Raw genomic sequence first — 14,460 nt, 5'->3', positions numbered from 1 at the left:
TTCATCTTCTAGTTATCAAATAGGAAAAGAGAAATATGAGCTTAAATATGACAACAGGTTTTGTCCCAGAAATTGACACCTTTTTTTTTTATGTAATTAAGCACAATGTACACATGAACTTTGAAGAACAAAACAAAAAACAAAAACCTACAACTCTGTAAAGCAGAAAATCCTCTTGAGTTCATGGGCTGTGATGGGTGGCGGCGGTTGGTGTTACACCTGTCACCTGGGTGGGGCTTTAAACCCGTTTTTCTGTCTTGCACGCGCTATCCTGTCGGTGTAGGTTAAAGATTAACCCAAACCGTGACTTGCTGGTTTTTAAAGCCATTTCCGTTTGGTCAAGTCAAAACAAAACACGTCACAGCTTTACTCCCACTGCACCCCTACCCGAAGGCTTTGTGTACGGAGCTTTGTCTGTGTTTGGCTAGCCTGGACTGACAAAAAAAAAAAAGGGCAATACATCGATTGTGTGACAGATGGGGGGGGCTCTTTTGTATGAAATCCTCACCAACATGACCTCCAGCGTCATGCGTAGAGTTGCGCGTACCGAGTGGGAGTTGTCTGCTGCTGGATAAACGCATTGTTGTGCTGGGGGGATGTTCCATCCTGTAACGCTGCTGTTCCTGCTGTTTGCCTCTGCAGCCTTTGAATGGCCTACAAAGGGAGGAACTGTGTCTTCTCTGTAGAAATTTGCACAGAAACCAGCACGGACACCAAGCAGACCTCTTTCTGTTTTAGGTGAAAGGACCAAAGTATCCCCCCTCGCTGGATGATAACATTGTGCAGGGAATGAGAACCGTTTCTCGGGCCGTTGCTTTGTAAGGCTGCTGACTAGCTACCTACTAGCAAAACTGTCCGTTTAACCGAGGTATGTGCTTTGCGTTTATCATGCTTTTTGCAATTTGGAGTCACGCAGTGCACCCTGTGTGCTTCATATTAGCCCAGTGTATGGTTTGAATTGGGTAACATTGTTTCAAATGGCTTTTGTTTTGTTTTGACGCCATTTGTTCCGTTTCGGGGGGCGGTTAGCTTCTGATGCTAGTTAGCCTACGTTATTGTTAGCATCTTAGCAAATTCCTCCTGAGGCTAATTATTGAGTAAAAAGTGTCAACTCCATGTGCATTTATGTTGTGAAATCACTTATTGGGAATTACCCATTGCATTTAAATGCCTCAGCTGACTAACTAGCGCCCTACTAAGATACTGTTTACAGAATGGCTAATCATGGAGGTTTGAAGTACTAGCATAGCTGATGGGGTCGTGTGTTTTGTGCGTTTATTTACATAAAAAGTAATACTAAAAGATAGTTTTTAGCCATTTTTTTTCTTGGAGTTAGCAGAGCTCCTTAGTGAATATCAAAATGTGGAAAACTGTTCAAGTTGATTTTAGTACTTTCCTGGTTTGAGTAAGTTTGAGAAAAGGAAATGGGGGTATAGAAGAGGAAATGCCCAGACCTGACAGCCTATTCCATTTTCTCAATTGTGCATATACGTTAACTGATTTAATCTTTGTTGCATTCACCTATTAATCCATCTGTCACTACTTCCAGCCATTCAATTCATTCACTCATTAACCCACTTGTGCATCCTGTCACTGCAAATACTAAAGATACCTGTAGAGCAGGGGTCCCCAAACTTTTTCCTGTGAGGGCCACATAACTTCTCCCTTCTCTGGTGGGGGGCCGGAGTCAGTTTGTAACAGAATAAGTGTGACCATTACATGAGTGCCTAAATATAAAAATGTATTGTTTTCCAGAAAGCACAATCAAATAACCCTCTCTGGGTTCTTCACAGAACAAAAGTCAGGAAGGATTATAGTCCGTATTTTCAGAACTATGAGCCGCACCGGACTATAAGCCACAACCCCAAAGTTTGTTTTTTTTTAAACATACAATGTAAACATGTATGTGTATGTTTACATACATATGTGTATGTAAACATATAAGCCGCATATATCTCTGCCGCTCCAGGTTTTCCACAACGATGTAGCAGGAGCAGAGGGGGGCGGACAGCCAAAATTTGTGTAATAACGGGTCAATCGTATATCACATTTATTAGTGTTGAAAAAGAAAAAGTTGCCAAGATTAGATTTAACAGAACGGATTACGGTAGTTTCTGAACGGTAACTGTAACAGTAAAAGTGCTGATCCTTCGTGTTGCTACTAGCATGTGCTAAATGAAAATGGGCACCGCCGCCTCCTTCTTCTTCTTCTTTAGATTTCAACAGCAGCTTGCGTCCATTATTGTTGCACTACTGCCATCTACTGGATCCTAATATCTATACCTCAAATTCTCATAATGATCCCGGCATTATTTTTTTAAAAAAACAAAAAATCTTCTTTTCCCCCTCAATGCTATTTAACTGATCAACAACATTCTCAAATTTTAATTCCCTATTAAAATCTAATTCCGTTTTAATGGGAGCTTTGTTCTTTTATTTCCAATTTTGACTTCCAATGATTCACTTCCTGCTAAAGAGCCCCGTGATGGTTGAAGAAAAATCCACATATAAGCGGCTCACACTCCGGAAAATGGTTTATGAAAAAAAATCTGAATGCTCTCTGGTATTGTTCAGGGGGCCGGACCAAATGTGGAGGCCGGCCGAATCCGGCCCGCGGGCCGTAGTTTTGGGACCACTGCTGTAGAGGTATCGGTCACAAACGCATAGTCAAGTTTTGTATTCATTCAAAAAAGACAAACACATACTGACCAGGAATTTACTTCAGCGGCTGTATTAATTGCAACACAAACAATTTCCTCACACCAGTCTTCTCCATTCTTGATACCAGTCATACAAAAAAAGCGTAATGTATATTACTAAAATGTACATTGCAACTGCATTTAATAATAATCTCAAATCTATTGATAATTATTACTTTCATTGAACAAACAGTGGAGAAAATAGAAAAACATGCAGTCCTGACAGTGTGGACGGTTTTGGGGGGTTTAAACATCATTAACTGGAGTTTATCATGGCAACATTGAATCAAAGTTTTTATCTTGATAAGAAATTTATCACAATAATTTAAAAAACAATATAACTCCCCATTCATGATCACTGCTGATATTAATTTTGCATTGATTTGACAGTGATGATATCCTAATATCAAAAAGCAACTTGGCAGTCAGTTTCAGCCGACGTTATTAGGTTATAGTTCTTATAATATCTGAACCTCAGCCATCATCAATTTTAGCTTTTAGAATAAAATTCACACTATCAGTTTGCGTTATGACAGAAATATAAGCTATGGTTCTGTTCTGATCCCTTAAATTGAGCATTTGCATTGCACCTTGCTTCTTCTGCATGCTCTCTTGAACAATTTCATTACCAGCGAGATAAAAGTCCAACTGATTTACATAAAGAGACAAATAAATACAGAATTTTGAAAATCATGTATAGCTTTCCTTCCACTTCACAATCCTGCACTAATTTGTGTTGGTCAGTCATAGCCTTCCTACAAAACATCTTGAATTTTGTGGTCACTATACCTCAAACTTTTTATACGGTCAAAAATGACTTTCCGTCTGTCACTCCACAGCATCACGGAGAGTCAAGATGAAGAAGAAAGCTCGGCAGCACCGGCCCGCGGTGCCGCAGAGGGCGCAGTCTCCAATCAAGCCCTCTCCCAACAAGCAGATCCTGACCTACGCCCAGGCGCAGCGCATGGTGGAGTTCGAGCTGGACGGCCGCATCCACCGGCTAAGCATATACGACAAGCTGGATGTGATCTCTGACGACGACCCCATGGTCCAGGAGATGATGGAGTGCACCAGCAACAAGGAGAACGCCGACAAACCTCAGCAGCAGGTCCGCCAGAGGTCGGCCAGACTAAAAAACAACCAAGAGAAGAGAAATGCTGCGCTGGGCATCGCCGGCAACGCGGAGGGCGGTGGGCATCACGCCGCGGGTCCTGCCGCGCCAAAGCTCCCCGAGCCGAAATTTCGAGTTGTCGAATACAACCTTCCCGCGGTTCCCAAGCGCCCAGCCGCGTTTTACAAGTACATAGAGAAGACGGAGGAGGAGCTCGATGAGGAGACGGAATACGACATGGACGAGGAGGACTACGCCTGGCTGGAGTTGGTGAACGAAAAACGCAAAAGCGAAGGGATGAGTCAGGTTTCCCACAACGTTTTCGAGTTCCTGATCGACCGTTTCGAGAAAGAGCTGCACCTAGAGAGTCTGGACCAAGCGAGCGAGAAGCAGCCCGCCGTCGACGAGGACGCAGTTTGCTCCATCTGCATGAGCGGCGAGTGCCACAAAGGCAACACCATCCTGTTCTGCGGCGTGTGCGGCGTGTCCGTGCACCAGGAGTGCTACGGCGTCCCCTACGTCCCAGAGAGCCACTGGCACTGCAGACACTGCCTCCAGTTGCCGACCCAGCCGGCGGGCTGCATCCTCTGTCCCAACAAGGGGGGAGCCGTGAAGAAGACAGACGACGATCGGTGGGGCCATGTGGTCTGCGCCCTCTGGGTGCCAGAGGTCGGCTTCGCCAACACCACCTTCATCGAGCCCATCGACGGCGTCGGGCAGATCCCGTCCGCCCGCTGGAAGCTCACCTGCTACATCTGCAAGGAGAAGAGCGTGGGTGCGTGTATCCAGTGCCACAAGGCCAACTGCTACACGGCCTTCCACGTCACCTGCGCCCAAAAGGCCGGCCTCTTCATGAAGATGGAGCCGATCAACGAGGTGATGGACACGGGAGAGCCCATCCTCTCCGTCAAAAAGACCGCCTACTGTGGAGCGCACACGCCCAACGGATGTGTGAGGAGGCCGCTCTCCATCTACGAAGATGCCAAGCGTAAAAACGGATTCTGTAAGAGGGCGAATAAAGGCAGGGGAGACGATAAAGAACATTGCAAGGGAAAGCAGCCGCAGAAGAAGAAAGGCAAGAGCAAGAAGCCTGAACCTGACGAGGAAAATGAGGTTGCAGCTCCTGCTACTGTGCCTAGTTTTCCTGCTCACAGGTATAATCAAGTGGAGGCTCTGTGAAGCATTTCAACCATGAGTGTTTTTATTCTAAATTCTTGCACAGACGTGAAAAGAATGGTGTTTGTGATTAGTATTAGCTTAGAGAGTAAGTTACTTTTTTGTGTTTATCCTGCCCTGTTTCCTTCCTATTTTCATTATTCTTGTACATTTTCCTCCTTTATTGTGTCCTTTATTATTTCTTCCTTCCACCCTAATTTTCCTCTTTCCTGTTTTCTTTTTGCCCTTCACATTCCTGCCATCCTTCCTACCTTGTTGCAGACCTACATTCCTTTCTTTGGTCCTTCCTGTTGTCTTTACTTCTGCTTTTCCTTAATCTGTCCCTTCTTTTCCTTCTTCTTTTCCTTTCTTCCTTCCTCTCCTCCATTTTTCTTTACTTCCTTCCTTTCATTTTATTTGTGTTTTCTTTTCATCTTCCCATGTGTCCTTTTTTCCTATACCTCCTTTTTCATTTCTTAAAAGGAATGAGGATCATGGAAGTTGAGTTTACATAAAGCCCTGTTTTAACCCTGTTGTTTGATGATCAAAAAACAAAGTTGTTCTGACACCTTGTTCTATCTCACTGGTTCTAATATGTTTTCTTGTGCCTTGTCAAGGCTCCAAACCATTCTGAACCAGGTGTCCATACAGAAGAAGAGAGCTTTTGTGGAACTGGTCCTAAATTATTGGACCCTGAAAAGACGATCCAGGAACGGAGTCCCCCTGATCAGACGCCTTCAGACCTGCCTGCAGGCACAGAAGAACTCACAGCCGGTACAATTCGCATGCTCATCTGTTTTTCCTTATATTATTTTGTGTTACCAGTTTTTGGTAAAGTGGAAACACAAACAATTCTTGTGAAAGTTTATTGAAGCCTATAATGAACGTACAAGTGTAGTTTTTTTCATCTCGTATAATTTCTGCATTCACTTATTGAATTTCTATTTGTTTTTTTTCCCCCCCTTAGAGGCAGAACGAGGAGGAAAGCAGAGCGCTGAAGGAACAGCTGAAGGAATGGCACCGCCTCCGACACGATCTGGAGAGAGCGCGGCTGCTGCTGGAGCTGATTCGCAAGAGGGAGAAGCTAAAACGGGAAGAGGTAGAAGAGGACACATTGACAAATTCAGGCCCGTTTTTACACGTTTCCTCATATTTCTGTTTTCCTCATGGCTCTGTTGCAGATTAAGCTACATGAAACCGTCCTGGAGATGAAGCTAACGCCGTTTAGCATCTTGCTCCGGGCTCTGTTGGACCAACTTCAGGCCAAAGACCAGGCCAAGATCTTCACCCAGCCTGTGGATGTCAATGAGGTGATCTACAAGAGAGACTTGAACATGTTGTCTATATTTTTAGGGTTTCTTGCATTATGAAAAAGTCTGGGCTTTGATTTGAGTTTGGATAATTGGAAAAAAGATTGTTTTATTCTTTTTGGCATTTCCCGAAAGATTGTATTCCTCTATCTGTCCCCTCAACTGTTCATTAATTTTCTGTACGCTTCAGCATCCAACCAATCCTTTTTCCATTCATCTAATTTTATCCATTGATTTTTATCTAACTGTATGTTTGTCTATTTATCCATCTTATTGTCTGAGTTTATCCACTGTTTGTCCACTTCTCCATCCATATTTCAGTTGTTTTTTTTAACAGGATATTTCTTCACATCTTGACCACTGTGCAAGAAATTTAGTTTTTGTTTTTATTCACACCCTAAAAAATGGGCACTAAATGGACTTGTGACTTCAGAACATTAATTTTCAAGATGTGTGGACGTTTGACACGAAGGAAGTGCAGAAAACTCTGTTGTGTTAAATAACCTTTCATTGTCATCGATTTCTGCAATTTGGTTAAAACTGAAAATTTGGTAGAAATATGTCACAATATTTTTGTTCAATTAAATTCATTTTCAGCCCATCACAATGTTATTTATAGAAAGGGAGCTTTTATGTAACTTTTTCTATGTTCCTTGTGTATTCAAAGGGTCCACATATCCTTATAAAGACTTAAATTCTTTTGTCTAAAAATAAGGCATTAAATTAATTAAAAGGTAAGTTGACTTAATCACAGGCCTTACATTTTGTCTTGTGTTTCAGTCATACTCTCATACAAAGATTCCACATAGTTCCTTAATACATTTTAAGCGTGCCACATTTAAACTGTGACAAATAAGAAAACAATACTTCCCGTAAACCTCGGCCTCAAATTGTTTGATTTGTTAAACTAATATCCAGCAACTCGCCACATAAACATCCCAACTATTGGTGGGATCAATTTAATTTCCTGTAAGAAGTAATAAAAGCATCTCGGTTGTGTTGAATTTAAGATAGATAGAGGATAGCACATTTCTTAAAATAAAGTATCGTCGTCTCGTTTAAGTTTGTGGAACCCTGCGGCTGCTGGCTTCCGTCTCGCTCTGAGCTGTGGTTCAGGTCATAAATCGCTGCCGCCCACCTGGTGGAGCCTGGGTTACGCAATGCGGTTTCCTGCAAAGTGGAATTTGACACTTGAGAAGTTTGCTTGCCAAGCCCGGCTAGCTCAGTCGGTAGAGCATGAGACTCTTAATCTCAGGGTCGTGGGTTCGAGCCCCACGTTGGGCGCTGCCTTTTATTTCAAGCATAGAGTCTTGAAATCTCCTTCCGTTGTCTAATATCAACCTCTAGTGACATTGTGTCATTGACTAAACACTTTCTGCAGGTCCCAGACTATCTCGACCACATCAAACGCCCAATGGACTTCTCCACCATCCGGCAGCGCATCGACGCCCAGGCCTACACCAACCTGGATCAGTTCGAGGCCGACTTCAACCTCATCGTCGACAACTGCATGAAATACAACTCCAAGGACACCTACTTCTACCGGGCCGCCATTCGCCTCCGAGACCAGGGCGGCGTCCTGCTCAGGAAGGCCCGGCGGGACGTGGAGCAGATGGGCTTCGACGCCGAGAGTGGCATGCACTTGTCGGAAGCTCCCGAAGTCAAAACGCCGCCGTCGTTTTCTTGGGAAGACGGTGAGAATCTTTGTCTTAAATGTTCAGTCTGAAACGGTTGGTCAATCTCCTACTGAATCTCGTGTTGGTTTTAATTCCTGTGCCCTCAGTGGACCGTCTGCTGGTGCCAGCCAACCGGGAGCACCTTCCCCTGGACAAGCAGCTGCAGCTGCTCCTGGAGAAGTTCGACCTGACCTGTGCCATGAAGACCAGCCCGTCCCGCAGCAAGCGCCTCAAGCTGCTTAAGAAGACCATCAGCGACGTGCGAAACGAAATCAGCCTGAAGAAGCTTCTGCCCTCTCACCACCACAGTTCTGCCTTCGCAGCCGCTCCGTCCCCTCCGGAGCTGGACAAATCCACAGAGGACAAACAGAAACCCAACGGGCATTTTCAAGATGACGAAGGTACGTATGTGTTCTCTGTTTTACTCAGTTTTTATTTCTGAAAGATAGAGACAACGCTGTTATTGACATGTGACAGCTTTATTGATTGGTTGTCGCAATGATGGATGTCTCTTTAAAGCACTTTGAAGGAGAATTTTGTCCTTGTAGGAAGTGGAAGGTGTGGCACATTTTGATAACACATGAAGACGGTTTTATGTAAACTGCACCTCAAAGACTATCTGGTTGAGAGAGTGACTGTTTTATACCTCCTATTTTAATTAAGCAAATGTCACTTGACCAAACATGCGGCTTTGTTTCAACAGGTTTTTGTTGATAGGTTCCAAACTGTTTTGTCCTTGCAGAGGAGAATAGAAGTTTTCATTTCTAACCAGTTTTTCCTCTGCAGGACATTTTAAAAATATTTTTCAAGCAGATTCTGTTTTAGATTTGGGTTTGAACTTTGAGCCGTTCCAACACATTAAAATGTGTGTTTGGTTTGAGCAGGCTGTAAAAATGGAAAGCGGAATATACATTAAAGCAGAACAGTTGTGTAAAAAAAACAAAAAACAAACAAACAACCATATTCTTTCATTTGTATTAATAAAAACCAGTCAAAAGATTTAGAGAAATACACCAACTGTGATGAAACAAAACCCGCCGGCTTTGATCTGTGTGCTGTAAAGGACGGCTTCACTTTAAACTTGAGTTGTTCAAAGGCTTGCTGATTCAAAACAACTTCTGTGAAGTTGTTCTTCCAAATCAGTGAGCCACACTGAAACGTGGAGGTTTCCAAGCCAACGATGGCGGTGCTGAAGCAGAGGAAAGGTGCAACCTCTGCTTCTACTTGGAAATTTGCATTGCGAAAAGTGTGAAATTTTGACATGGAAAATTATGTTGGAACTATAATATTTTTGAAATGACCCAAAAGGAGAATGAAATCACAAAAACTTAACATGCATAATTTAGCAGAATACATCTTTACTTTTCAGGGACAGAGAAGATGGTCTGATTTTATAAAAAGAAAATGGATGGAGATGAGGCATGGGCTATTTGGCTTAAAAATAAAATTTCAGAATTTATTTTTTTCACACCAGATCCTGTTTTAGATTTTTCAGATTTTTTTTTCTTGCTTTCTTTTCTAAAACTGAAATTGCAAGTGATGGGGGGGGGGGGGGATGATCCCTTCTGTGAATCATATTAGGACCTGGCTGTGAGAATTTTTGTTGAATTACAAAAAGGAGTCATCGTGCTAGCAAAACAAAGAAGCATTTTTACAAGAACGTATTAAAATTACAAGAACAAAGTTGCTTTAAAAAGAAAAAACGGTGTGTTAGGAAGATCTGACTAACATCTGGGTGATTTATTTTCTTTTTAAATAGACTCTGTCATTGGCTCAATCATTTCGATGTCCTGCAAGTGATCATAATTTGACGCTGATGTGTTAAAAGATGAAGTATTTCCTTAACTGTAAAGCTTATGCCAAAGTCTGGCTTCACAAAATGCTCAACTTTCCTTTTTTTTTTTCTTGCTACTTGTCTTGTCATGTTGGAGTTCTCACAAAATAGCTACTTAATTTTCCTAACGCTACGACTTTGTTCTGGTAATTTTCTGACGGTAGTCGTGCAATATTATAACTTATAACTGTGTAAATTAAAATGCCTGACCTCACTCTTAGTAATGGAAACTCAAGGAGTGCAATGGTGGGGAAAAAAATAACCAGCTTTTCACAAGCCAAAAGTTCATTTAATCGATTAGAAGCCAATGACGGAGATGAGGTGATTCTGCCTCCATTCAGCTGTGCTTCCATAATGTCCCCTCCACAGGAGACAAGTCTCTTCCTCCTAAACTGGAGCCGCCGGACGCTCTACCCCCGCTCCTCCGCTCAGACGCCGACTCCGAACCCCCCACCCTCAAACCGATCGTCGATGCCCTGGACGGCGCGGAACAGACTCGCAGCAAGCGGCCGCGGTTGGACGGGGACGCGGCGGAGCTGCTGTCCTCGGCTCCACGCCTCAACGGCCACTCCCTGCAGAGCGCCCTGTTGGACGGCGACGTGAGCGTGCTGGCCACGCCCACCTTCGCGGAGCCCACGGGCACGGCCAACCACCGGACGGCCGTCGTCTTCCACAAGTCGAAGGCGGCCGGAGCGCACGGGCCGCCCGAGAGCGAAGACAGGGAGGACGACGGGGCCGACGGCGGGTCAGGCGAGCAGGACGGGGAGAATAAGGACGGCTCCCAGCTCGGCGCCAAATCTTTCCTCTCGGTTGTCATACCGCGGCTGGAGACGCTGCTTCACAGCAAGAAGAGGAAGCGCAGTGGCAGCAGATGCAGGGAGGTGGAGGAAGAGGAGACTGAACACACAGACGAGGGGGCGTCTCCCAGGAAAAGACTCGACACTGGTAAAGACATCCTTAGGAACTATTATTGGTGAAGAATTCAGTAAGGAATCTGCTGGACCGCAGGCCAAAACGTTCTTCTTGGCTTACCAGGATATTACCGTCTAGTTGTCAGATATAGAGAGTGCTGTTCTGTCTTCTGGCTCCTCGCAGGCCTGTCGAGAGGTTTCCTGGAGCTGGATGAGGAGAAAGAAGTAGAAAAAACACGGCGGACCAGCAGAGCGGTGGAGCCGCGACGGCGCTGTGCCTCCGAGTCCTCCATATCTTCATGCAGCAGTCTACAGGGAAGCGCCAGGTCAGACGGCCAGACACACAGACGAGAGGCAAACCTTTGAGGCTCACCCTTATGTTTTAGTTACAGCTGTTTATCCAAAGGTTTTGTCCAAGGAAGGTTGTTTTGATGTGTGTTTGTGTGTGTACATTTTGCTCACAGCACCATTCTCAGTCTTCCAAAATGTGGAAAGGGGAAACCAGCTTTAGTCCGAAGAAACACTGTGGATGATAAGAGTGAACTCATCGCCTGCATTGAATCAGGGAACTTTGCCAAAGCTGCTAGAATTGCTGCAGGTAAATATTGGTCAAAGGCAGCTTGATAAAGTTTCTGAAATGTACCTTTAATACATGGTTGCTAATAATACCTTGAATGTTTCTTATTCATTGGATTGATTACCCCCTTGAACTTTTTTATGTTGTTTTGTCATGTTAGGACTGCAAATGAAACTGTTGGCTTTGACTAGGCCGTCTCTCTTTTAGCTAAATATACTTTGATCTAACCCATTTCTGTGGAGCTCTGGCTGTAGTCATTGTCAGAAAAAGAAGTTGGCTGAAAATGGAGCCTTGGGGTACCCCACACAAAAATATAAGGAACAAGTAAAGATCACTGCTGCGTACCAAGTTTTTCTCAAATAATGCAAAATAAACCAAGCAAGAATCCTTTTCATTGTGCGTCAAAGTTATGCACTACTTTGTTTTTAGTAGTTCATAAAGAAACACTGGAGGTTTTACTTCTAATGTGACAAAAGGAAAAGTTCAAGGGGAATGAATGTTTTTGCGAGGCCAAGGTGGTTATTGGACTAAATAGATTAGCAGCATCCCTGATGTCTGCAGATATTGCTGAATTATCTTAATATTCTTCAGACATAATATGATAAAACCTGCAGACATCTGGTTTCAATTCATGCCTAACAAACCAAAAAAAGCCAAATTTGGAAATGAGCATCCGCTACAAGCCAGGGGCTTTTGAGTGTTGGCAGTGACCGCTAATTTATTTATTTCCCCGCCTGCCACCGCCAGCAATCAAACCAGTCTGCATCTGGACGTCCCCCCACCGTCATCTTACCTTCGACTCAATCTCACATTTGGCAAATTAACTACTTAAAAACTCCTGGCTAAATTACGCGTTTGCCCCTCGCTGTACCTTTTTCTTTTTTTTTTTTTTTTTCCAAGCTAATTTTCCACCAGCAGCTTTGAGAGTGCGTCTCTCTCTCTCTCTCTCTGTGTCTCAACTTCTCTGGTGTCGTTCCCGCTTCCATAGAGGTCGGCAACAGCAATATCTGGATGCCGGCTAGTGCTGCAACAGTTGCCCTGGAACCTTTGAAGCTAGTCTGGGCCAAATGCAGCGGCTACCCTTCCTACCCTGCTTTGGTGAGTTTTATTTTTTCATTGCTATTATCCTGTTTAAATGTCACCTTCATGTTCAGGACTCACTGAAGCCAAATTATTAACGTCTTCCTGAAGTTGGAAGAAATTGAGACTGTTTGTCCACTAGATGGCACTCTAGATCAACTATTTGATGTTTGCCTTGAAAGAAATCCAAATTTTTTTTTATTTTATCTTTATTAACAAGTGACAATCGCACAAAATCAACAAGGAACCCCATTGGTTTAAGCTAGCAGTGTGCATAGGATTGTTTGTGCTAACAGTTTCGGCTGTGTCTCCCAATCCCCCCCTCGCCCCTGCCCTCCACTGCATCTGCTGCGTGGCAGATCATCGACCCCCACATGCCACGCGTCGGCTGCCAACACAACGGGGTGTCCATCCCCATCCCCCCCATGGACGTGCTCCGAATCGGAGAGCAGATGCAGTACAAGGCCGAGGAGAAGCTCCACCTCGTCCTCTTCTTCGACAACAAGCGCAGCTGGTGAGTGCCGCCCCGTTCGTCTGAGTGATTTAGGCCGACGCCGGCTCCTACAAGGGTAAACCTGTCAACCTCCCCGTCAGCTGATCATTATTCTCCTCTGGCTGCGGAGCATCAGTTGTCAGGAGAAAACAAATGGCTCTCGCCTCGAGAGGCACTTGATATTTTCACCTCGACTCCCATTAAAATATTGCGAAAGGATGCCGGGCAATTTCAGACGTGCAGCACACGCCACAATTACCGGCGAGCGCCGGTGGAGGTTGTGTAGAACGCCTTCAGAGTAAATTCGTCTTTGCTGGGAAAGAATTGAGGAAAATGCAACCTATTTATCTATATTCAGTTTTTTTTTTGTTGCCAAAGCTTTCTAGAACTTTTTATTTTACTTTCCTACATTACTCCCAAACAACCAGTTGGGATGCAGCTAGCATTTAATTGTTGCTATAGAAACCCCAACATACCACTGATGGATTAATTTCTATGAATCGTGACATAGAAAAATCAACACAAATCTACCATACTTAAATAGTATGTTGGTTGATTCCCACAGTGGCTAAAATAAATGTTCAGTTGAAAATTGTAAACAAGATTTCTGCAACCAAACCAGCTTTTATTTAATTTGTTACAATTGGCTAAATACAGCAAAGATTTTGAAAGAAATTGACCAAACCCCTGTTTTTATAACTGTTCACCGTAACCTAGGAGAAACTCTGAATATTCTTAGACACTCAATCATTGCTGCAAATGTGATTTGGTGGGTGGAAAAAAAAAATAATTGTGAGCATTGGGATCTCCAGGCAGTGGCTTCCCAGGTCCAAGATGGTTCCTCTTGGCATCGACAAAACCATTGACAAGATCAAGCTGATGGAAGGCCGCACGTCCAGCATCCGTAAAGCGGTCCAGATCGCCTTCAGCCGCGCCATGAACCACCTGAGCCTGGTGCAGGACGAGCAAGTCAGCGACCTCAGCGACGTCGACTGAGGAACAAGACCACTAACCAAAAAAAGCTCCTCCCCACAAACCCACACACACTCACTCCTCATTCCCCTCCTTCTGTCTCTGCGGGAGACTTCGATGTTTACTGGGCACCTGCTGTAACAGGTGGTGTCAGAAATGAATGTGTCCGTATTTCCTCACCCTCCTCTCCGCCCTTTCTTTCAGCCTCGTGACTGTGCCAAGGTGGAGGCGTTTTTCTCCCCCCCCCCTCTTCCTCCACTCTCAATCCAAACACCTCCACTGCCATTTTTTGTTGTTGTTGTGAACAGCTGATATAGTTTGTTTTGGTTGCCTTACAGAATCCCGTTAATTTGAATAAAAACCTATTAAGCTTATGTCATTCCCACAGTTTTTAAGTCTGTTGCTTTCTTTTGTATTTAAACTGTAAATAACCTGTACAGTTGCCTGACACTAACTTATTTTTTATTTGTTGAACATGCCATTGGTACTGTACAGTTTGTTTTTTTTCAGTATTTAGTAAGTTTTGCTTGAATGATCGAAAAGAATAGAAAGTTAGGGCTCAAGTGTCTTGTTTAAAAAAAAAAAAAGAAAGAACAAAAAAATCTAAAAGCCTTGTTTTTGTCTAAGTTATTATATTGTAAA

At 43.9% G+C, this 14,460-nt stretch overlaps 1 protein-coding gene and 1 non-coding gene across 2 annotated transcripts; both read left to right on the top strand.

Moving 5' to 3' along the window:
- The first annotated feature begins 244 nt into the window (after nucleotides 1-244).
- On the top strand, nucleotides 245-14,405 carry LOC103459516 (bromodomain-containing protein 1). The gene is made up of 13 exons (XM_008401141.2): nucleotides 245-868; nucleotides 3,539-4,964; nucleotides 5,583-5,739; nucleotides 5,933-6,064; nucleotides 6,147-6,275; nucleotides 7,657-7,969; nucleotides 8,059-8,352; nucleotides 10,155-10,730; nucleotides 10,881-11,022; nucleotides 11,161-11,294; nucleotides 12,262-12,371; nucleotides 12,713-12,867; nucleotides 13,659-14,405. Exons 2-13 carry the CDS (start codon nucleotides 3,556-3,558, stop codon nucleotides 13,840-13,842), a joined length of 3,735 nt encoding a protein of 1,244 aa, XP_008399363.1. The 5' UTR covers nucleotides 245-868; nucleotides 3,539-3,555; the 3' UTR covers nucleotides 13,843-14,405.
- Nucleotides 7,487-7,559, top strand: trnak-cuu (transfer RNA lysine (anticodon CUU)). The gene has a single exon. It is a non-coding gene; the product is annotated as a tRNA-Lys (tRNA).
- Nucleotides 14,406-14,460: the final 55 nt, after the last annotated feature.

The sequence above is a fragment of the Poecilia reticulata genome, linkage group LG23, assembly GCF_000633615.1.
Source record: "Poecilia reticulata strain Guanapo linkage group LG23, Guppy_female_1.0+MT, whole genome shotgun sequence".
Classification (NCBI taxonomy): domain Eukaryota; kingdom Metazoa; phylum Chordata; class Actinopteri; order Cyprinodontiformes; family Poeciliidae; genus Poecilia; species Poecilia reticulata.
Note: the sequence above shows the minus strand (reverse complement) of the source record. Positions and strands in the feature narration are given on the sequence as shown.